General features: G+C 45.9%; 1 protein-coding gene across 3 annotated transcripts in view; it reads left to right on the plus strand.

Moving 5' to 3' along the window:
• MYO16 (myosin XVI) overlaps positions 1-25,044 on the plus strand; it is a 605,690-nt gene that overhangs the window by 541,807 nt on the left and 38,839 nt on the right. For all 3 annotated transcript variants that reach the window (XM_027065214.2, XM_053217786.1, XM_027065212.2), the window contains exon 33: positions 20,693-20,851. In XM_027065214.2, the coding sequence (XP_026921015.2) occupies positions 20,693-20,851 (159 nt within the window). The remainder of the gene's footprint in view (positions 1-20,692; positions 20,852-25,044) is intronic.

Genomic DNA, 25,044 nt, shown 5'->3' on the forward strand with positions numbered 1-25,044 from the left:
CCCCGGAGGTGGGCGGAGAGGAACCCGCAGGGAGGAGAATCGGGGACCCCGAAGGCAGGCAAAAGAGGAACCCGCGCCGGGGTGCATAGCACACGGGTGTGCATCTCCGCCTTGGGGTCCACGTGCCTGCACACGCGCACATCCTTGTCTGTTGCTTAAACACGGCTTCAGGGGACCGAGTGGCCATTCCGAGCAGATGCCCACTTAAAAACATCTTGTGCAGCCAATATGGTCAAGGGGGTAAGAATATTTCCATTCTGCACATAAAGCCTCGTGATATGAAAATACATAGTGCCAAAACTGGGATCAGCAAAGTCTAGTGACTTCAAGGTGTTAGAGCAAGGCTGAGCTTGAGCTGGTGCTCTTTTCTCTAATAATATGCTTCGTGATAACCCGGAAGTGGTATTTTTGTAGCATCACATTGCCGATTCCCGCTGCATTCACAGCTCACCACGAGTGCCCGAGTGTCCTGGGCAGAGGTGACTCCACGTGACCACCTGTCCATTCACAACCTTAGATTGCATGCTGCTCACCTTTGTATTGCTTCGGATGAATGATTTTTCTTCGGTTCGAGTACCACCCCAGGGACATCTTAACGCAGTTCTGTTAACACCTGTATCTTCTCATTGAGTAACTCAGCCTAGAGGGGGGTTTGCACTGACCATCCACTCAGGCGGGCACAACACCTGACCTGAGCCCAAGCTGAAAGTTGGACGTTTAAATGACTGAGCCACCCAGGCCCCCCCGGGGAACAGATTCTCATAATAATCGCAACTAATGTATTCATCTTCCAAAAAACATTCTAAGGCTTTTATACAAAACCAAAATATTTCCCAATGTATTGTATCTTAAGGAAGAAATACGTTCATATCTTCTGTCTAAGGAAGTTGTAACAGGTCCCTTTTGTCATAATGCCATCGATACCCACCCCTCCAGGTAAATGGCAAACCATTAACATCCTAGCTTTACAGACTGAGATGGGAAACTTCAAGGTGAAGAGGTTAAATGCCTTCTTCGGGTCAAGTGGTAGGAGTGGGAATAAAATGTTGACATTTTATGGACACGCGAACCTGCTGTGTCTCCAAAAGAAAATATGTAAACATGTTAGCTTTCATCATTTGATTAGGAAAATTACTTTTCTGTTCAGGAAAATTACAAAAACTCTAAAATATTTAGAAAGCAATCTGAGTAAGTGACAAGTAGATCAAGGTAGGAATACTTAGCAAATGACTCGATAACTTACTCCCTCTTCATTTTTCAAAAAAAATATGCGAATTGTTTTGCTAACAATTTAAGGATAGGCCCATTAAAAAATGAAATTATCCTTGTAGGTAGAGGAATGTTTGAATTTCACGAGTCATATGTTGTATTCGAAGGAACAAAATGGAATCTAAGAGCAAAGCATTAAAGGAACAAATTAATATTTGCTTTTAGAACTAAAAAAACCACATACAGCTCATTTTACTGGAGTTAGGAATTGGGTGAATTCTTCTTGACTTGATTGACGAAAGTGAAGTGAATGGATTTCTAGACACAGTTGGTCTTCTGGAAATCTCTGAGCTGAGGACTCAGCATAGTGAGAGGTATAGTGAGGCCTCCGGCGTGGTGTGTGAATTTGCTAATTACATTTCCCTGCGGTGGCATGAACCAGTATTTGAGAACACGTATCAAAACCTCAAGTATGGGGCACCTGGGTGGCTCAGTCGGTTAAGCGTCCAACTTCAGCTCAAGTCATGATCTCACGGCTTGTGGGTTTGAGCCCCACGTCAGCCTCTGTGCTGACAGCTCGGAGCCTGGAGCCTGCTTTGGATTCTGTGGTCTCCTTCTCTCTGTCTCTCTCTCTCAAAAATAAATAAAAGCATTAAAAAAAATTCAAAAGCCCTCAAGTACAACACTGTTAGTGCAAGCCTAAAATTACAAAATATCTATTTTTCTACTGTGCGCTTTTACAAAACACTCTTAATTTGAAAAAAAAAAATAGCTTGAGCCATTTACGACTTTCTCATAAACACATGAATTGGCAGCTTCTGTGCAAACACCATAGTTTTCATAACCGAAAACTTAGCAATATGAGACCAGGTCATCCCCCCACACCAGATTCCAGGAGTTCCACCTACAACGGTTGAGAACTGGGTAGTTCTTGATGGTCTGTGATGTGGGAAGTAGCTTGGCACGTTTGCATGGCATGTCCTCATGGGATCTTACAGGTTATTCTTGCAGAATAAAAGAGACATAAGATGCGGAAGAGAAAAGTTTTTCGTGCTGGCACTAATCACTAGAGCTGCTACGTGATGATTAAGGTTTACACAATTTGATCCTGAAGTCAGTAATCCATTTTCTTCTGAATGAATTGAATGGCTGTTATTAATGATTTACTATAGTCTTGGGACTTCTTCCCTTTAAGGTTTTAAATCTTTTCCTTTATCCTCTTTATATTTAAAGATATCCGTATTTTCACCTGAAATGGCTTTCTTACCAAATAATCCAGTGGGTGGCTAATTCACCCTCCAGGCACCTGAATTAATTACCCTCATCTCTTGCGGTTGTGGTCTGGGGAAATTGTTCCGCCGATTTTGCAGAAGCGTTGGAAATATTCCCCTCGCTTCTTTGGAAAGTGACCTTGAGGAGATTACATTAGTAATCATTAGTACCCCGCTCTGGGCATCTCCAGTTAAAATATCAAGTACAATGAGTCCTGTGTAGTAACGAAGTCCTACCGTGTATAATTCTGCTCCGTCACTGCTCCACAGACTTAGATGTAGGATTTCACAAACATGATCTTCCTCAAAACAGTTCACGTTCTGTTGACTAGTGGGCGTGCGATCTGAGATGTGCAAAGTCACTCAGATGCTAAGAGAGCAGGATGCACATCCAGACGGAAGGGTGGAGGTGGCGATGAACCCATAGCCCGAGAGGAATGATATTAGCAGTGAGTGGTTGTAGTGCTTGCCCTGTAGTTACCGTTTTAATAACCCAGTTAATTTTCCGGAGATGAAGAGTTGTCTGCTGCTATTATCCCCATTGCACAGATGGGAAGCTTAAGGCACAGAGAGGAACCCCCTTGCCCTGCGCCCATCCATCTGGGAGAGAGACATCGACATGCCTTGAGCACACAGCGATTCTGCACCCCCCCCCCCATCACCCACCAGGGCAGGTCTCTTACCTCCCTCTTGTCTTTAAGACAAGGTTTGGAAAGTTCACATTTGCTTACCTGAGGCGCAGCAGGTGGGAGCCATATGGTTGGGGTAGAGAAAGTGGTTATGTACATTTAAAAATGCCAAACATGCACTTTACGGCTATTGGGGTGTATATACAATTTTGGAATACCATATGTGGGCCACTTGGCCCTTGACGTTGAGAATGACTGGATGTTGAATTATCTGTGCCTTTCTAGACGCAATTACCCCATTTGGTCCCAAAATGTTTTTCATCTGATGTCATAATATGACTAATATTATTATGCCAATTATTTCTAGTTGCTCAGTTTCAAAAATTATGAGACCTAATTCAAATGAAGGGAGAGAGTCATCGGCTGGTGTAGGCCACTAGGGTGCTCCATTGCACCAAATGGTGTCCAGCGTCTAGTTGGGTTTATTTTAGAACATGAAATAAAGTCAGCATGCTGTTCTCTCCACCCATTGAAAAGACCAGGATGATAGGAGTTGGGCAAAAATGTAGCATATCTGGAGAAGAAAGGAGGAGAGCCAAGCTGAGTAAGGAAGGGTCCGATCTGCAGAATGTTCTTACAAAAATTGTTTTATTACTTTTGATATAGTGCATCCATAGTTTATAAGATATAAATAGGTAGTCAAAAATGATGTAAAGAACAACAAAAACTGTACGTCTCTTTGCATATAGTCGGTGTTTATTAAATACCTATTTGGTGAAAAGCCTCCCTGAAAAAAAGCAGCCCTCGAGGCAGTTTTACTTAAAGAGAATCACCTAAGCCAAATGGAAATTCTTGTTCATCTCAAATACTTGATTATCCTGCAGGAACATTCTGAGTAAAGAGTATTTTGAGTTTTCCGATCAGAGTGTTAGATGAATTTTCACCGTTTAATATATTATCCCATTGGGCCATTTGTTTGAAAAGGAGTTCTTTTTAAAGTTGGCCGTATGGAAGGCATCAAGCATATGCAAAAGCAGAGGGAACAGATTAATGGACTCTCCACGGCCAGTCTCGCTTTGTCTCTAATCCCGCCCGGGGCCCCTCCACCCCTACTGGATGATTTTGAAGCACATTCCAATGTCAAATCAATTTATCAATAAATATTTATAAATATTTTATTATTGAAGTCCTTTAGAAAAACTAAAAGATTTATTCTAGAAAGTGCTTTAGAAAAAAATGAAAGATGTATTCTTAAATCACTTTAATTAGTACAGACCACTCCGTCCACTTCAGCCTTCACAGACATGATCCACTGCTCCTAAGAGTAAGAGAAACCTGCTTCCGGAAAGCATGGCATCAGTTTTCATGACAGAGACAGAATAATTCTCTGGGGTTAGATTTCCACCGAAAATACACTACCGGCCTGTGAGATCTTCCCAAGGAGCTTTGAGGGAAACCCCTGAGGAGGGCAGCTGTCTCAGGGAGCCCCTTCTACTACCACACACACACACACACACACACACACAGGTGTGGATCTCTAAATATTATACCCAGACTAAGGGTGAAAGACCAACGTTCCAAAAGACAAGCTACAGGTGCTTCTGAAATCAAGATTTTATGAGGTTTCGATGCTTCTATGCCACGTTAGGGACAGCTACTCAGTCATTGTTTAGTAACAAGAAGAATGCTTTGAAATCACAGAAATGTCGTGCACTTCCTGGCAGAGATCTGTGACTTGCTCAAGGACGGTGTCTGTGAGCTGCCATTTGGGGACACTTTCTTCATTTCATCTCTGACGCGTTCTGGTGAGATCACAGCACAAGAAATGGGTGTGCCTTATGCATGTCTCTGCCTCCCGTGACGGGATGCAGGGCTTGGCCTCCCCTAGGCTTCCTGCCTCTACGCAGACACTTCTAGCACAGTCTAGTGCAGGGCCATTCGCCTTCCTCCCTCCCTGCACGCTTTCTCTCCTTGGTGACTTCCTGGGGGCAGGGGAGTGGCCTGAGGCATCCTGACAGCCATGAAGGGCGTGGACAGACAGGCACATAGTTTACTGATGCGTTGCTGTCTGCCTTCCTGCATCACGTAAGAGCCTCCTTCCCGTGAAAGAAGGCATTCCTCCGCGTTCTGGAACCATCTGGAGTTAACACTAAATGTCCCTGATTTTCCAAATGAGTAAGTCCTTTGGAAAGATGAGCTTAGCATCCCCGAGAAGCAAGTGGATATTAGGCGAGGAAGAGCCATCTAGGTTTCTCCCAGTGCCGGGGAGCCGAGCTTTGACATAAGAAGAAGATCCCTCTCTGGGAGAAAAGGATGTTTTTCACCAAGTTCTTGGCCCTTCTGCAGGAACAGGTGGCCTCTGTGTTTGGGACGTGTTTGTAGTGTTTCTAATTTCCCAGATAATACTTGGTTCACCTCTGCTTAAAAATGAGCTTTCAGTGTTAATAAATTGGTCAGCAGCCAACCCACCTGTGTGACAAGCACAGGGCTGTCTGTCCTCTGTATCAGTTGGACACTCTTTAAAAAGCCTAATGTGTGTTGTGAATGGCTGTGACATTCTTCCCACCATTTAGAGCACCTTCTCTTTATAAATGCCCGAGAATTCACACAAGGAAATTGTGCAACCGGGGGCCCGTAAGGGACTTGCATTAACTTGTAGAGCTAATTCCCTAACCCATTTACTTAATGCAAGTACAGGGCTTGCTACGGGGAGTCAAGAAATGGAGAAATCCGGCCCCTGCCCTCTCACCAACTGTCGGAGGCGGCCAGTCCCATCCAATTCAGTGAGTCAAAGTCTAGGAGAAGAGAGAGGCTTTAGTCTGAAGGTCATAAACCATCGGTGGGTCCATAACTGAGCTCCCAGTGGCCCGTGAGCCTCAGGGTTGTGCTCGCACCTTGTTGGTGGAGAGAGGTCCTGGACCTCCTCAGATTCTCACGACACGTCACACGGTGTGCTTGGTGAGTGGCTGCCGGAGAGGCTGCAAGAACCTCACCCCAGGGCTGCCCTGCGAACAGGGAGAATGGTACCCAACCCGGAGAGGATAGGGCCATCCAGGTGCGCAAGTGGGAGTAGGCATGACAGCCAGGGGACCCGCTGTGTGCAGAGACACGTGAGCCTGGGGTACATGGTCCCATCAGAGCGTAGTCGTGAAGGGCAAAGAATGTACAGAGATGGAACAGCAAGCACTAGTCGCCTTGCGTGGGATGAAGGCAGGATGAGCTTTCCACCTGGAAGTTCCGTGACAAGGTCCTGAACGGTCTCCATCCTCTCTCTTGGTCACGTGGCAGTTCAGCAGGAACGCTTAGGATCTTCCCCACAAGAGTGCAAAGAGCCAGGGGAGGGAAACGAACCAGACGGATAATAGCAGTTCTAGGTATGGGCATGTGACCTCGTGTAACTGGAAATACTCAGAAATGCTGTGGAACATCTGTTAATGGTATTCTGCTAATAATATTAATAGCCAATGTTTGTGGACGGTTCTTTCCTGTTGCCCCGAGCACGCACAGTCTCTTCTGTCCCCAGATCCTCAGCCCTGTGTGAGGCCAGCGAAGCAGGTGTCAGCATTCCCCTCTGCTAATGAGCAATCCGAGACCTGGAGGGATTAAGTGATTCTCCCATAATCACAGGAACTAACGGGCCCCAGAGTCAGGAATCAAACAAGGCTCCTTTCTCCAAAACCAGGGAGAGATTCCTATTTCTGTTCTGTGAGGCCATTGTCAGCCTCGAAAACCAATTGAGATTTTGAAAAGATGCGGAGTCCTCGTCCGAGAGGATAATTACTTTTGAAAGTTACACAGGAACTCATGACCAGGAAAAGAGACGGGAATCCTTTTCCTTTCCGGTGATTTTTTTTCAGCTGCCCCCATGATTGGGATAGGACAAAGGCACCCAGAAAAGCCTCCATCACTCGCCTCTTGGTGCCCTTCTAGACAAAAGAAATGAAAACAAGCAGCGGCGATTCAGTAGTTTCTGAATCATGGCAACCTAGAAACAGGTGAAGGTAATGGCCGGAAGTTAGAAATAGGTCTGGACAAAAATCTAGCGTCAGGCCTCCATTCAGGGCCCCTCAGTAAGGATTTGTTGGGGAAATATTAAGCTCACAGGTCTCACAGCCATGGTATGCTCACTAGACCGTGGTGTTTCGTTATCCTTTGAAACCCAGTAGCAAAACCAAGAAGAGAGGTGTGGCAATTAAATACGTAGATCAACCCAATCAAGAAGTTACCTTTGAGTAGTGGGAATCATGGGAAATTACCTGAACATATTGGCTGTGGGTCTGTAGCCACCAGTCTTCCCAGAGACATGTATCTTGCATGAATAGCTCGTCACTTCTGCAATGAGCCAAAGGCAGCTGAGCAGCCATCACCACTGGGATGTTCTGTGATGCACTGTCAGCGGGAGAAGAATCTATTGTACCTGGAATTCTGAAGAAAAAAAAAAAAAAAGAGGTCGTCTTTTCAGAAGTGGATTATCTTTCATAACCAGTAAATATTTTTCATGCTATCAACCCGTTAAAGCAAGCAGCTATTGTGAATTGTGGGTCTCTCTACTGGATTGTGAATTAAACTCCCACTGGGGGCTCCAAAGAGAAGCCCAGGGCTTTATCTTCGGAGGCTCTCAGCACCTCTCCTTAAGCAAGTTAATAAAGACCTTCCTGACAATCTGCATCTCATTATTGCCACATAATACAACATCCTGGGGTCTTCTTCCTTCTGTGAAGAAATGCTTAAAAGCGACACGGTGCATGGAATGTTTTCCTAAAGACGGGCTGGATCTGTGCCATGGTCTGTCTCTCCTTAAGAGTGTTGGCAGAGGAAAACCTATTTCTTAATTGCCTACCAGCGTTCAGGTCCTTTATGCCGACTTGAATCATTTTTATGATTAATCCTCAGATTAGCCTAGAAAATCTCACACTACCTGAAAGCCGGCTCTATCCAATATCACTTTATCCAGCGCTCGGTTCCATGGGTCCACAACGGTCACCTGGCATCCGCTGTGTGCGAAGCTTCACGGGGTGCTTTCTGCTCTGGCTTTACTTCCATCTTTTTTCTGGTTTCTCCTTGAAATCTGTAACGTTCATACCCGTCCTCTGTACATTTGCAAATCACTGGCCTATTGCAGTCACACATGGTAATTGTAATAAGACAGTAAACAACAATCTCGTTTCTTTTGGTCTGCACTCAGGTGACTAGGTCCTCCAGGATGCAGGGCCCAGACAATGGCAGGCATGAGCTGCATCTGACATTACACAGCTTTACAGTGAAACCCGTCTTGTACCATGATGCCTGAGAATTGGTGCATTCCCCGGAATTGCTGAGAAACCTACAAAACAGCTTCCTCACACCCAAAAGTCTAGCTCATCACCAAACCTAATTTTGCCAAGGAAAGTTTCCTTTTAAAGAATCAGAGAACTGACGTGTACACAGTGGGTACGTGAGGGAATCTCCCAGGCAAATGTGCCTGTTTTGGATTTTGGTCTTACTATTCTTTGATGTGGAAAGGTGGACAATCCAGGAAGAAGTAAGTCTGAGATGGAGACAAAGCGTCGGGGGAAAACTAGGATCCCCAAAAAGGCATCTCCCTGTTACCAGAAAGTGAAGCTGAGCTCCCAGCCTTTAAATTACCTTCTGACGTCATGCCAGGTCCGTTCGCTGGAGCTACGTTTACTTGATCTTGTTCTCAGGTGACCTCACTGGTTGGACGGAGGCAGGCTGGTTTTCGCAGCAGAATGGAGGGGACGCAGCAATGTGCAAACAACTGCTGTGATATGGGGGGCCCCCTCCCACGTCCTTTCTTAGGTACCCAGCCAGCGCCCAGCCCCAAGACACTGTGCAGCAAAAGAGTATTTTTTAATGTATTTTATTTTCATGAGAATTGCATTGACTCTGCTTCGTCTCTTGGTATTTTGGTACCTTTACATATATCCGGTGATGGAGTCCTTCTCAGATTTTTTAATGGATAAATTGCTTTCAAAATAACAGCTGCAATCCTTAAGGAAAAAAATAGTCTACGTGCTCCATTTCCCAGACATTGGCTCGCCTTCCGGTGTTACCATGCTGTTCGAGCGCCTTCGGGCCACCCCTCGTGTCCACATAAACCTTAGCCCAACTAGAGGCTGATTGAATCACTTATGTGTCATACAAGACAGTAAAACTCTAATTGTTAACATTAATTTCACTGGTGCAGTTGTGATGTGCAGGGGTCTCCGTTCGTTTACCGATCCTTGAAATCGTGCCTAATTCACAGAGACTAAAGAGCAGCACAACACAAGAGGCGCTGGGCTTATGTATGGTGATGAGGGATCATAAAAATGTCTTTTTAATCTGATGGTCGTTAGAAAACCCAGCGATGTGGTCCAGCTGCTAGTCAGAGAGCATTTTCATTGCTGTGAGGATTGAATCCGTCCTGGGAACCCTTTGTAATGATTTTAGGAGAAATGTCCTTTTTTTTTTTTTTTTTTTTTTTTTTTTAAATTCAGGTAACAAAATAATTCTATGACATGGCCCCAAAACATGCAGTTCTTTTCAGGCACTAAAAAAAAAAAAAAATTAGACACTAACACCGGGCAATTTGCCCCAAGTTTTGTTCATTTATTTAAAAAATGCATTGAGGATCTGTTTTGTGTCAGGCATTGTACTAAGTTGTATGGATTTTTCAGGTCAAATGTGGGGACTGTTCAGAAGCAGCAGACAGCAGGGAAACATGAAAAATCCAATGGATCCAGGCGGTGGGAAACGGCTTGTGTGAAAACACCATTTGGGTGTCACAGAACGCCACTTCCCCTCCATGCGTGTGCAATGCAGCATTTTTATTCAGTTCATTCCATTCTTCTCCATCTTTAGGTGCTTACCATGACCCATTAAGTTGATTTCCCAACCTATAAATATGTCTTTTGGAGCACTGGTCCAGAAGGTGGGGTTTATATGGAGGGACAGGAGTGGGGGGGGGAGGTGTTAGACCAAACATGAGGAGAGGGAGCTCCAGGACAGGTGGACCCCGGCCTTCATGCTAGGGGCCAGTCTGTGCTCTGTCGTGCACTATGGTCATAGGGTTTTATACAAGGGCATGGTGACATGGTCAAGTTAGGTTTGGGGGTACCTACACGAGGCCGCGTGGGTAGAATAGGTGTCTCTCTCTCTCTCTGATTTCTCTATATTCATGTAAATGTAAACATATAACTTTAGCAAGGATTCATGAGAAATGCTTAGTTGTGGGGCATGCGGAAAGGGGATCGCACCTGCCAACCAGCCATTTGGTGGTTTCTTCCTGCTCTCCTGGAAGAAAGGAGAACCCATTTGAGACACAGGGGCAGCCTTGCCCTACAGGGTCCCAGTGTCCTCCCTCTGAGTAACTGATATCTATACTGTGACATGTCACTGCGGCGGCTCAAGGGAAATCCAAGGACAGGCGCACATGAGTTTAGAAGCCTAAGGAATTAGCAATGCCAACCAGCCAATGTGGGCAGGTGGGGCTGTTCCTCAAGAGACAAGCACAGTGCCACCTTGCTGTTGTTAAAATATTGAAATATCTCTGTACCAGTTGGAAGTGACTGTCATTCAGGGCCTGTGGGGTCCCCAAGCCCAGCACCCGCCCCATCCCGCCTTGGGTGTCCTGGCCCCAGGCCTGTCCAGTTTCTTCTCGGTTAGATGTTGACACAACGGGCTTGAGGTAAATGGTTTGTGCTTATTCGGTTGGTGTTGGCCCGTGCCCTTTGGGTTTAAATAGTTGAGGTGGGCAAATTTTGTGATTACTCCTGAACAAGGAGTTTGAAAAGACTCAGCATACATCACTGCGATTTTTTTTTTTAACTCTTGCTGATTTTACTGGTTCTCTCTCACCTGCCGCAGTCACACGGTTGAAATTAATGTCCGAAAGTAGAGAGCTCTCCTGTCCGGAATGACAGGCATGTGGATCAGTAAACCTCTAGTCATGCTCAAGTCTATGTGATGGAGATCGGGGCTGGCTGGAGGGCTCGGAACATCAGGGTAGGACTGGAATGTGAGCCAATGTCCCTGAAATGGAGGAACATAGATTATATTATTCTTAAGGACCAAAGCTGTTATCCTTTTTTTTATGTATATGAACTTCTTTTTAATGCTTATTTATTTATTTTGAGACAGAGATAGAGAGCAGGTGAGGAACGGGCAGAGAAAGAGAGAGACAGAGAATCCCAAGAAGACTCCGTGCTGTCAGCACAGAGCCCGACGCAGGGCTCCATCCCACAAACCGTGAGATCATGACCTGAGCCCAGATCAAGAGTTGGACGCTTAACCTACTGAGCCACCCAGGCGCCCCCAAAGTAGTTATTCTTAAAGCAGATTATCTATTAAAGATCCAAGAAGGGCTCTATTACTAGCTACATATAAAGGCGACCAAATACCGGGAGGACAAAATAGACTCCATACAGTTCTCACAAAAATTAAATAAATGCCCTCCGAGGTTCTATCAGATCCAGGGATGGACGTTGACGTAAGAAAGGATGCGTGTGCCAGTAGAAGGGCATGGGACTCCTCTGTGTTCCATCACGCAATGCCCCACGGGTGTCACAAATACTACATGTTCCTGATAAAAGAGCAGAATATTATCCTCCTCGCCTTGGAAAGTGAGGGGGACCCATTTCCCTAAACCAAAGCGCTCCCCCGCCAGGGCCCACAGAGCTGCATTCCATGACTCCTGGATTTACATTACCACCTGGCACTTGGGAAATGTAAAAATAACAGCAATATAAATAACCGCATGACCTATGAAATTACACATGAGGAATGGGTCTCCGGGCCAGGCCAGCGTGTTGTTTAGATGTTGCATATTCAGCTAATTATAGGAGAGGCGAGCTACCCAAGCACACGGAAAGGGAAGGGATTGGCGTGATTTGTTTCCCATTATGGCAGGGACAGAATGGATAGATGGGCACAAAAGGATCCAGCTAGTTAAATTTAAAGGAAAATTGGCACGACATAATTTTCTGTGCATTTCTGGGTTCTAAAAGCCCTATTTATACCCACAGGCATTTTTTAGCTTTACTATTCTTCCCCGGCTCAGCACATATGTTGTTGAAGATATCACTCTATTTCCTGACTCAGTTGGTGTTTTCTAGTGCAACCCCCTCCTTGCACTTAGCAGGGGAGAGGGTGGCAGGAGTTCGGAGAGGGGGACGAGGAAGCATTGCCGTTCCAACCTACTTAGCCTGGAGGGTCAGCATCTGTGGCACTTGCTGGCACAGAAGAATGCTTGAAACATAAGTTCAAGGGGGGATTTTGATCTACTCAAGAACGGCGATTTCATAAGGGTTGTTAAAGAGTAGGAAGGTGCACTGGGGGCCGGAGTTAGCCTTTTAAGATCAGTAGCGTCGGGAAATTATGTTTTCTCAACCCACGCAGCCTTTGCAACTGCTACAGTGCTCTATTTTTTGTTTTCTGTTTTCCTAAGCAATCAAGTTCCTATGGAAATACAACTGGATCGTGGGACGCAGGTGCGTCCCAAGGGTAATCGCATGGGAATCTGGTTTTCCGTCTCCAGTGCCCTGATACTTTTAGACCCTGCAGCCCTCCCTTGACACCTTTCTGCAAATATGAGCAAAGGGGCGATAAAGTCAGATTCACATGGCTTAGGGTCCGTTACACCTGTGCTGTACAAAAGCTGTAGAGACTGAGCGTGCACCCCTCAGTGTGAGCAGACGCACCCCCTGTAGGGAAGACCCCAGTCTGCATACATCTCATGTCTCGTTACGCAAGCCTGCACATGAGGTCTGTCTGCTTATTTGAGGTTAGGATCAGACACTGTCTGTGGGAATCCTTACACTTGACATTTGTCTTTCTCTGAGGCAATAAGCCATATGTTTGGGTTGTGCTATCGTGTATTTTTTTTTTTAGAGTTTAATTCACTTCCTAGAAACTTGTTATAGCAGAACGCAGGGCAATTTAGGAGTGCTAAACCCTTATTTGTATTTCTTCCTCTAAGATTTTAGAAAAATCAGAGGCGTAAAAGACATTGTTCCTTGTAATACAAACTAGATGCCGACTTGGGCTAAGTGATCCCATCCAAATTTAATTACACACCATCTATGTGTATCTGTAAGCACAGTCCAGCTGTAACTCCTAAATTTTAGGAACGAGAACTCGAGAAGTAGCAGGACTATGCCAGCCACGTCTCGCTGTTTGTACCTTTCCTTAATGCCAAAGAGGAAAAAGCAAGCACATTCCCTTTGCGCATAGCCTTTCTAGAAGAGGAATTTTCCTATAGAGTTGCGGAATGAATCCCAGCCAGCATGAGTAATGAGTTGAAAATGTATTTTCACATTTTTTCTGCCTTGCATAGCACTCTCGGTATTAAATCAGTCAAACGGCTATAGTTTGTTTTTCTCTCCTGCGTTACTGAAACCTGGATCCTGTCTCCTATGTTTCCAAAATACACTCTAAAATTATCTCCAGTTCAGGTAACTAAGAACGAAATGACGTGCTTAGCATTCATCTTAAAGGAACACACCGTGGCTCATTCCTTACTTGTTCTGTACGACCTTTCAGTGGCATGGGTGCCCTCAGCCCCCCTTTGTCCCTCCGCCCTGTCTCCCAGCCCACACCTGCCTGCTTGTGTCCACCGTCACTGGGCCTCACCTTCTGCTGCCCATTGCGGGGAGGGGGGGGTTGCATCGCTCTCCTGCAAGAGACCCTGGAGTCTCTCCCACACACGGTCTTCTCAGTCCTAATAAATGCTCTGCTTCAAATCATTGCCACTCTGTTTAGGCCTTGGGCATGTGGCTGTCCCTTGAAGGTCGATGTGCACAGCCCCAGACTTGTCCTGTGTCCACTCACCTCGGCTGGTGCTGACTTACTGAGGTCCCTCAGCTCCAAGGGACCTGTAACTCGGACCTCCCTGCCCAGCCGGTCCTTCTGACCCTGCCCAAGCCTAAATGCTCTGTGCTCTTCTCTCTGAACTTTCCTCCAGCCTCATCCAGCTGGACACATTTTTGCTAGATTAATAACATTTAAAAATTACAGTCTTGGGGCACCTGGATGGCTCAGTCCATTGACAGTCCGACTCTCAATTTTGGCTCCAGTCATGATCCCAGGGTCATGGGATCAAGCCTGGTGTTGGGCTCTGTGCTGAGCGTGGAGACAGCTTAAGATTCTCTCTTCCTCCCTCTGCCCCTCCCCCCCCCAATACAGTCTTTATGTTATGCCCTTCCTTACCTAAGAACGTGCTAGATCCCACTCTGGTGACGGTGCGTAACTTGCAAACTTATGCCCACTTCTCTCTGCCCTTTCCCTCTCCTCTCTCTTCTCTCCTCCCTCCCCTCGTTTCCCCTCGTCTGTGGGCAGAAAGGCTTTCCAGACAGTCGTTTTTTCCAGACATTGAAGATTATACCATGGTGGGGGACAGGTGTGGAAGTGTCTTTAAGAAAAAGAATAAAAATGATGGGGCGCCTGGTGGCTCAGTTGGTTGAGTGTCTGACTTCAGCTCAGGTCACGATCTCACAGTTGAAGAGTTTGAGCCCAGTGTCGGGCTCTATGCTGACAGCTCGAAGCCCGGAGCCTGCTTCGGATTCTGTGTCTCCCTCTCTCTCTGCCCCTCCCCCGATCATGCTCGCTCGCTCTCTCTCTCTCTCTCTCTCTCTCTCTCAAAAATAAATAAGCACTAAACATTTTTTTTAAAAAGAAAAAGAATAAAAATGACAATTTAGGGAGTGAATTGAAGGTTTATTTAAAATGAGGAAATAAAGCAAAGCTGTCTCATGCAAGCGATAACTACATGCATTGACCAACTGACCCTTGGGTTTCTGACTTGGCCTTTGCAAGTGAGTGTGAGTCTGGGACCCTCACGGCCAAGACTCCTGGTCAACCCCCCTCTGCCCCTGTCCAGGCACCAAGATTCCAGAGCCAACATCTGTCACGCTCCTTGCAGTTGTCTGACATTAAAGTTCCTAAAACCATGTAAACTAAGGTCTTAAAAACCTGACCACGCATAAACCTTGCTGATTGGTAGCACAGTAGTAGAAACCTGAATGCTTACTGTGGGTCAGGAACAGATTTCAAAGATCCCAAAGCCCTTTCCTCCACTCAAGTTAACAAGCAGGTGGAAAACAACCAGCTCTGGCCCTTTGAATATGGAGAAAACGTCCCCCTCGCACAACGTGAAATTTTCTTCACCTCATAATTTTAAATAAGTAGAGATTAGAACTCAAACGTGTAAAAACAGTGGAAGTCTTTTCACGATTCCAGTAATCTCTTATGAACGAGGAGAAACTGTTCCTGACTTTTCTCCCTCATCGTTCACATGAATTCTTCAGCCAGTAACTTCGTCAGTTCTTCCAATTACACAACACGTAGTTTCCTTTTAGAAAACAAAGTCTCTATAGCAATTTTGTCATAGAAATTCGTTTATTCTTTATTCTATTTTTTCTTTCTTTTTTTTTTTAAATTTTTAACGTTTATTTATTTTGAGAGACAGAGTGCGAGCAGGGGAGGGGCAGAGAGAGAGGGAGGGAGACACAGAATCTGAAGCAGGCTCCAGGCTCCCGAGCCATCAGCACAGAGCCCAACGCGGGGCTTGAACCCACGAACCGTGAGATTATGACCTGAGCCAAAGTCAGACGCTTACCCGTCTGAGCCACCTGGGCGCCCCATCTATTTTTTCTTTCTTTCAGCAAATATTTTATCGAGCACCTACCCTGTGCCCGTACTTGCACTCCACAAGGGGCAGGCGGAAAACAAATGATGGGAGTGGAATGTGCCTGCCGTGAGAAGGACCACCCAGGGCACTAAAGCCGGGAGTAAGGAAAGAAACTGACCTGAGGCGGAGAGAGGTGCTATCTTCTAGAAGGTGGTCCAGAAAGCCTGTCTGCTCAGGGCAGATTTGAGCAGAGCCTAAGCTACACACAGAGCTCTGTCCATGCTCTCTCCGGACAGGGGGATGTGTTAGCGGAGGGGCCCCAGGCTTAAGTGGCAAGGGCGTAGTTGGAAATGAGGTCCAGGACGAGCCGGGAATCAGGTGGTGGATGGTCTCAGCCACAGGAAGCCTTTGGACCTCAATCTAAATGAAATAAGAAATGAGTGGAGAGACTCGACTGGGCAAATGGCACCGTCTGACCTAGGCTTCTCAGCCTCAGCCCCACGGACATCCTGGGCAGGACCATTCCTCACCGCGGGGGTGGGCTGGCTGGCTGTGCATTGCTGGAGGCGTTGCAGCATCGCTGACCTCTACCCACTAGATACCAGCAGCCACCCCCTCCTCCAGTGTGAGGACTAGAACCGTCTCCAGACACTGCCACGTGTCTCCTGGTGGGCAATATCACCTTCTCTTGAAACCCAGTGTTCAAAGGATCACACCCACCCAGTGTGATATTTTCGTTACATAAAAACGAACACAGCAAAACTGAATTCCCGTTTTCTGAGATTTGCTAGAACTCTCCCCCTAGATTAAGATTCAACTCAACTGTGTCCACGTTGCATGCTTGTGTTTAACAATCGTATCCCAGTGGAAAGGCCAAGGCTTTATCTTTGAGTCAGATCCCAGGGTGATTCATTTCTCCCGTACCTGTAACAACAGCACCAGGCAGGGGTCACAGAGCAGTCCTGTTTACAGGCTGGGAGAAAACAGCACAGGTATTCAAATTAACTTGTGTGGTGAAGCAGCCAACCAGAGGTGCCACTGAATTGCATAAACCACTGATTACACAACACGCGCAGATACAAAAGTGATTCAGACATACCTCGAATCGTTATACAGGATTTTACAGCACACACGCCTGTATTTGTTTGCTTAGATTTCCTGAGAGTCTCAGATATTTTCCTTTGCTGTGACTGTGACCGCCTTTTCTTCACCCTCAAAACCCCAGCGGCCACCGCTTGGAGGCGTGAACAGGCTTCGCGGCTTGGTTTGCTCTGGATGATTCCTCTTAGAATTCTCCCTAAAGGATGCACTCGTATTTGCACAATTATAAGTAAGGCTTCTCCAGGCTTCATGCCGCTGTCCTCTTGATTTTTCGCTGCTGGAGTTCCTTCACTGCCTAAGTGCAGGGTCCAGGCACACTCTCCACGAGGAATGTTGTAACCACTCGTGTACCGAACTGCCCCTTTACAGCAAAATCAAAGTGTTGAGCGTTTCTGTGTTTGACCCTCACTGTAGTTGAATCAGGCATTAACAAGTTGGGGCACAGACGTCTTTGCGTGTTTGGATTTAACTTGGAGCAAAGGCGTTTATGAGCAGAGGCTGACACAGAATTTAGTAAGCCAAGAACCATCCCCGCAATTAATATTAATGAATATTGGATAACGCCAAAGTGGAGACGTCTATATCGATGTTGCAACTCTTTCAGTGGCTGCAATATAATGCTTACCCTACGGTTCTCAGTTCATTACCACCGAGGCACGGTGATCCAATAAAGCCACAGGAAAACAGCTGCCTTATCCTTTTGATCAGCAAATGAAATGATGGAAGACTTTGCATAGAAGGGCCAAGCGGAGGAGTGAATGTGGGTGGATGGCGGAGCCGGCCCGCCCCGGTCTGAACCCGGCTGCAACACCTACTAATTGAGAAAGGTTTGCATGTGGGTAACCTCCCCAAACCTCAGTGAGCTCATCTCGAAAACGGGCGTGGAAGAGACAGCTGCTCAGAATCAGAAAAACCAGATGTCACCTCTAGCAGAGCGGTGGCCCAGCATAAACCCCCAGGCCATGGTAATTTTTGTCAGAGCAAAGTGAATGATCACCATCAGATTGGCCGTGAGTGCTTGCCTTTTACATGAAGAAGGACTTAAATCCTCTTTCCAGTCCAAAGCCATCCTTGGGTGGACATATGCTTTTAAGGTAAAACTATAAAGAAAATTTTAGTAGGTCGTGTAAGGATCCCAGCCTCACGTGTAGGACAAATTTAAAATCAGTCCTTGGCTACAGTTTAACCTGACTGGAAATATTTTTAAAACACTCATAGCAAAATGGGAGGTGTTGACTACAAATACGTGGGTTATTACGAGCTGGGAATCAGTTATGAGGGAAACTAGCATTGAGCGTTGGTACCAAGAGTGTAAGCAGTATCTTGGAGGGTTGACTTTTGTCCTGCCAGATGGAAGGGGACTGTCCCGAGTTACCCAGTGAGGGGCTTTCTGGCTCACACCCTTCGTAAGCTCCTTCCTGCGGTGGCCTCCGAGGCCCCGGGCCATATGCCTGTCCCCGGTCCCACCTGCCCCTTCCTTTCACATGCCCAACCCATTAGGACCCTACACCCTGGTTCCTGCCTTATGTGTTCATGTGCGTGGGACATCGTCTTTCTCCACAGTCACTTTTTTCCCTCCTTCTCTGAGCCCCAGTGCGACCCCCTAAATATGCTTCCCTGACCAAACTGCCTGACACGGTGACTCTCACCCCTGCTGCCCTTCAGCTTTGTACCCAGCCTGGAGGCTGCCACTTTTAATGATCCGCTCGTTTGTTTACTTCTTGGTTGTCCTACTGGGAGGTGAGCATCATAATCGCATCTGGAGCATCCGAAGAGTGTCACCTAGTAGGCATTCAGCAGGCAAGTGAATTAAAGAATGAAAAAAAAATAGCTTGAAGAGAGGCAGATAAATATGTCTTGAGATGGCTTTAAAATTTTTTTTAACGTTTATTTATTTTTGAGAGACAGAGCTCAAGCAGGGGAGGGGCAGAGAGAGAGAGGGAGACACAGAATCCAAAGCAGGCTCCAGGCTCCGAGCTGTCAGCACAGAGCCCGACGCAGGGCTCGACCTCAGTCCACAAGATCGTGACCTGAGCCGAAGTCAGATGCTCAACTGACTGAGCTACCCAGGCACCCTGGAGATGGCTTTAAATCCAAACCAGTTTTACTGACTTTCAGATTTTTTTTAATGGCAAACTACAGTCAACCGAATGAAATAGATACTCATTTAGTGCCAGCCTGTTCGATAACTGCTCGTTGTCACGACCTCACATGGTTCTGACCCCCGGATCTCAGGTTCACCACTGTTCTTATGCACACTGGCTGGGCTAAAGCCTTTCTGCCTGGTTCCTAAATGCGACCTGTCAGGAGCTGCAGTGGCTTCCTCGGTCCCTGGAATCTCAACTCCCCTGCACGGTTTTCAAAGCTCTGTCCATTTTGCCTTCATCCAGCATTTGCTGCCTAAAAACTCCTTCCCATCTGGGCAGACCTAGCTCCTCTCTGTGCTTTTGGGCCAGACTCCACTTGTAAATGACAGGCCACTGTGGGTGCTCTGACCAGGAGTCCCACTGGTGGGCAGGAAGAGGCAGGGCTGGTGAGGACGGGGTGCTCTAGGTCCGGGGAGTGCATACAGCAAAGCACAGAAACACGGGTCAGTAAGGAGCTCTGGATATGCCTGGATATGCAGCGCTCCTTGAATGTAAGGTCAAGGGCAAGGGGAGATCATGTCTAGAAGGAAGAGTTAAAAAGGGTCATGGCAGGTGCAGCCTGGAGGCACAGCTCTGGACTGCTGGCCTTCTCCTTTTTTCTTTCCCTCCCTCCTTCCATCCTTCCTCCTTCCCTCCATCCTTCTCCCTCCTTCCTTTTCTCCCTCCCCCCATCCTTCCTTCTTCCATCCAACCTTCCCCCTTCTTCCCTTCCTCCCTCCCTCCTTTGGGATCACTGGAGATGAACTGTTCTGCCACATGTAAAGTATAATAAAGTGAATTATGCTTTTTATCCCTTTAGAATAATTTGTTAGCCTAAAACTTGAGAAAGGCCAACCTAACAGCAGTCACAATCCACTGTGTCCCAGCACACAAAGATCAGAAGCAGCATGCTTATTCTGGGGTGAACAAAAATCCCCCAGTACGTTGGAGCTTTTTGAGGTCCCTGGGGAAGCAAGAGCCAATCACGGCTCACTGGCCAGTCCAACAGAGGGGTCCCGATTGGGGGAATGGGAGGTGGCGAGGGCCACACCTGACCCTGTGATGGACAGTTGTGCTTGCTTGACATGCTCTGGTCTATGGCACTTGCTGCGTTTTACTTTATTATTCCTACATAATTTAAAAAAAAAAATCTTCATTTGGCTCTTTGGCCTAATATGGACAACAGTTTCCATGTTCATAGATCTCCAAGCCCCCGATAGGGGACGGACAGTGAACAATTAGGTAATGTGGTTAGTGTACAGAATCCAGAAGTGGGGTTGTAAAGTTTAATCTTCCTAAATGGATAATAACTAATTTTGTAATGATGCCGAAAATATATTTGTGATTTTTTGCAATCTAGAGGGTTGGCTCAGCTCTGCTTAATTTAATAATTGAGAAAACTTCTGAATTTATTTCCATGCTTCTTTTAGGAAATAGTGCTCTCAAGACACACAGGGCTACAGTGACAGGTTATTAGACTACGACATCAAACTTTGTGTATAGATATGCTTGAAAATAACAAATCATGAAATTCATTATCACCACTTAATATTTCCTATGATGTGTTAGAGTGTTGTGGCAAAATTCGGTGAATATTTTGTAGGCCGTAAAGTTAATTAACGGTGATTATGAATTTACCATACAATTAAGGTTTCATTTGGTAAGTTTTATTATTTTCTTCTACTATTTTATTAAATTATTCGGTCCATTTTATGAGTAAAGAATAATCCTTTCCGAAATTTGTTTTAGGTTTTGAGACTAACATGAACCTAACTGGCCGAGATGATCCTGGTAGAGCAGAAATTGTATCCGAGACTCAAGACAGAAATGCAAATAACCATGGAATTCAATTATCTAATTCACTCTCAAGTGCTATCACGGCTGAAAATGGGAATTCTGTCTCAAATGGTAAGTGCTTTTTAAACTCGGAAGTAAATAGATGAAAGTATTAAGCTCTATCAACTTTCTAGGGAGAATGGATTTGAGACATAAAAATGAAGTAGGCTTAAAACCTGCAACATAGATCATAAACTTTACTGTAGGGTGTATTGTAGCATTTTATTGGTTAGGTTAAAGAATTACAGTTGCATTTGGTGTTAGTTGACTTTTCAGAGATTGTTACAGAGTATCTCATATGTGGGAACCAATATAAAATGAGATTATACAGGACCAAAGGAAGAGATAGGTGCTTTAACAATAGTTTTAATTTAAAAAAAAACATACCTTTTTCTTCTCATCTCTGAATGGTGTGAAGGGAAATAATATTGAAGTCATGGTAAACACCAAACAGGCCTTAAGCATCTAATTGGAGAGTATCAATGAATGCATCATCTAGAACTTGGCTAGACTGTGTGTATCCAAAATAGTGGCTTAGACAAAGCCACTTGAATCTCGGGAAGATTCAGACCAATCTTTTCCTGAGAACATGCAGAAAAGCTGGCCAAAACTTTCTTTGTTGTTTAATCTGATTAAAGGCACTAGGAAACTATTAAGACAGTGAGATCCTGGGAAGACACTGAGGAAGGCAGTATGGAATGTATAGAGGCCAAGCAAGGAGGCTGACATTCTAGGCTTTTCTCTGAGGGACGTCCAGGGCACTTTCCTCATCCCCAGAAGGCAACTCAGAGGCGGGGAGGGACTTCTGACTGCCTCCAAGGATTGTGGGGAGACTAAGTCCAGGGCCTACCAAGGCCGTGGGCTGGAGCCTTGAAGTGTCCAAAGGTCAGGTGGACCCAACTAGAAGCCACAGCACAGTTATGGATCATTTCAATCCCTGATGTTGGACGGAGGTCCTCCCGGACTGACAGGGCCCACCGGTGCCTGGGAGGCAGAGTGTGTGTGTGTGTGTGTGTGTGTGTGTGTGTGTGTGTGTGTGTCCCCCAAAGGACAATTACAGCATCTGAGGCTTCAAACTGCTCTAACAGACCATTTTTCAAGTAATTCAACACATAGTCAAAAAAAACCGAGCACATGAGGACAGAAAGCAAGATGAAAAATGAACAAGCAGAAATATCTGTTGATTGCCATTACATCCATGGGGTCCTGAAAGATTGGAGTTCAAACGCACATACTTTAAAATAAGTATGTTTACACTCTGCCCAAGGAGATAAAAGAAGGAATCAGCAGAAACAATGGGAAACTATAAAAACGTGTCAAATGGAAATTCTGAAATTGAGAAATAGTCATAAAATTAAGTACAACAGAGGATGGGTATAAAGTTAATTAGACACAGTCATTTGGGAGAAGGGAAAAAAAAAAACAACCTGGGAAGTGGGAGATAAATCAGAGGATATCTGGAATGAAACACAAAGAAGCGAAGAGAAGATTAAGGATTCCAGAAAGTGTTTGGAGACATGGAAGTCTTGGTTGAGAGAGTCATCGGAATTTTAGAGAAAGAGATTATGCAGGCAGCGGAGAAGACTGTGTCCATGTGAATGCCTGTGTGCAAATGATTATTGATAATCACCTACAATGGATATCCTTCCAGGAGCCTGGGGGGGGCTCAGTTGGTTAAGTGTCCAACTTCGGCTCAGGTCATGATCTCACGGTCCATGGGATGGAGCCCTGTGTTGGGCTCTGTGCTGACAGCTCAGAGCCTGGATGCTGCTTTGGATTCTGTGTCTCCCCCTCTCTCTGCCCCTCCACCACTTGTGTTCTCTCTCTCTCTGAAGAATAAATCAGCATTAAAAAATACACATATTTAAAATGGATACCTTCAACTGGTGACCGGGTCATGTTCGTTATCTACTCCTGTGTAAAAACTACCGCCTCCCAGAACTCAAAGGCTTAATTCAACAAAAGGCTATGTTTTCATACCTTCTGTGGGTCAGGAATCTGGCTGTGGCTGAGGGGAGTGCCTTTGTTGCAAGGTCCCCTGTGAGGCGGCTGTCAACTGACTGTTGGCCAAAACCCTAGTCATCTTGTCGCTTGATGGAAAAGTGGCCCAATTTCAGGATCACTTACATGGCCGCTGGCAGACCTCACCAGCCCACTCACACGGCCTTCACCATAAGGGTGGCCTCGAACCAGGGCAGCTGGCCATGAGAGAGCAAGAAAGAGCATCTGGGTGGGGGCTGCGGTCCTTACCTAGCCCACCCCTGCAGGCGATGCCCAGCACGTCTGCCACATTCTGTCTGTAGGTCATCCGTGCCGGCTACCCGATGGGAGGGGGTTAGATGAGTTGTGAGTGCCTGGTGGTGGGCTCACTGGGGGCCATTGTATAGGCTGCCTGGCACGTGGATAAACAGCCAAAAAAGTTTGGGGGGGGCACTAACCTTACACGCCACGAAACGGGTGCCTCTCAAGCACATTGCGCTAAGTGCAGAAAGAATCCGACATTGCCCAAGGCTGCGTGAGTGGCAGGGGATGGTCTGCTGTCTAGTTCCGTCCAGGCAGCTGTAGCAAAATACCCAGACCGGGCGGCTCATCAACAGCAGAAGTATTTGCTCACAGTCCCGGATGTCCACGATCACGATCAGCGGGGCCGGTGCGGTCGGTGCCGACGTGGGCCCTCCTCCACCTGGCTGATTGCCAGTCTCCCTGTGTCCTCACAAGATTGGAAGGAATGAGCCAGGGCTCTGGGGTCTCTTTCAGAAGTGCATGAACCCCAGTCGTGAGGGCTCCAGCCTCATGACCTAACATCCTCTGAGAGGCCCTCCCTCCTAAAGCCATCACCTTGAAGGCTGGGATTCCAAAATAAACATTTGGGAGGAGGGGGGACAGACACTCAGACCATAGCAGACTGCAGAGGGCCATGAATTGCTGTTGACAAACAAGAATGTACATGTTCCTCGAAATTTATAGACATCTTTCTGTCTATAAATGTGACTTTTCTTGAAACAAACAAAGCCTGAGTAGAATAAATAAAAACAAAACTGCTCCTAGGCATATCATAGTGAACCACGGGTAACTAAGAGTGAATCTTAAAAGCAGCCAGAAGTTAAAAAAAAGACAAGTTCCAAAGAGCAACAATGGAAGTCCAAAGACACCAAAGTCACGTATGTCATGTGCTCAAATAAAATAATTGCCAAGCTAGAATTAAAAAAAAAAAAATTGTTTGCTTATTTTTGAGAGAGACAGAGTGCAAGCAGGAGAGGGGTGGGGGGGGTGACGCAGAATCCAAAGCAGCTCCAGGGTCCGAGCTGTCAGCACAGAGCCCCACACGGAGCTTGAACCCACGAACCCTGAGATCATGACCTGAGCCAGAGTCGGCTGCTTAATGGACTGAGCCACCCTAGTGTCCCTAGATTTTTATAAGCAATAAAAAACTTCTGTAAGAATGAAAAGGAGCTAAAGATAGTTTTAGAAAAAGGTAAGAACTGGAAGATGAAGGCCAGGCATACCCAAATTCTCGGAGATACAAACAGGAAAAAGAATGAAAAAACCAAGTGAAGTCGAGCTGGTAAAACAGCGTTTCTGATTACGCACAGATAACTCAAACTAGCTGTAATTTCAAAGGCCACCACAGAAGGAATAATAGTGGAGTACATAATTTCCAAACTAATAGAGAGGGTAAAACAGATTAATAAAAGCCAGCCCACCCAAAAGTTGTCAAAAAAGAGGTAAACCGGAGATTTCTGGAAAACAGGCCAAATAGAAAGGTCGTAGATGGTAGACACAAAAGCACCTTTGAAAATGACTAAACTCGAAATCCATGAAATTTTAAGAGACCCGTTTAATGTGAATTTCCATTATAGATGAGTTGATTGGGGTGCCTGGGTGGCTCAGTCGGTTAAACATCTGACTTCGGCTCAGGTCATGATCTACCAGTGCATGGGTTTGAGCCCCATGTCAGGCTCTGTGCTGACAGCTCAGAGCCTGGAGCCTGCTTCGGATTCTGTCTCCCTCTCTTTCTGCCCCTGCCCCACTCATGCTCTGTCTCTTAAAAGTAAATAAACATTAAATATTTAAAAAAAAACATGCTGTGCTTTTTTTAAAAAAAGGTGAATTGATTAATACAATATTTTAAAGCCTAAAATTTCTGAAAACCATGTAAAACATGATGCTTAACATTTAAATGTGAGGGGAAGGCACAGAATATTGGAACGAATGCCAATGAAAACATAACAGAACGCACAGGATACTGCTAATGTCTTAATCAG

The sequence above is a fragment of the Acinonyx jubatus genome, chromosome A1 (assembly GCF_027475565.1).
Source record: "Acinonyx jubatus isolate Ajub_Pintada_27869175 chromosome A1, VMU_Ajub_asm_v1.0, whole genome shotgun sequence".
NCBI lineage: Eukaryota > Metazoa > Chordata > Mammalia > Carnivora > Felidae > Acinonyx > Acinonyx jubatus.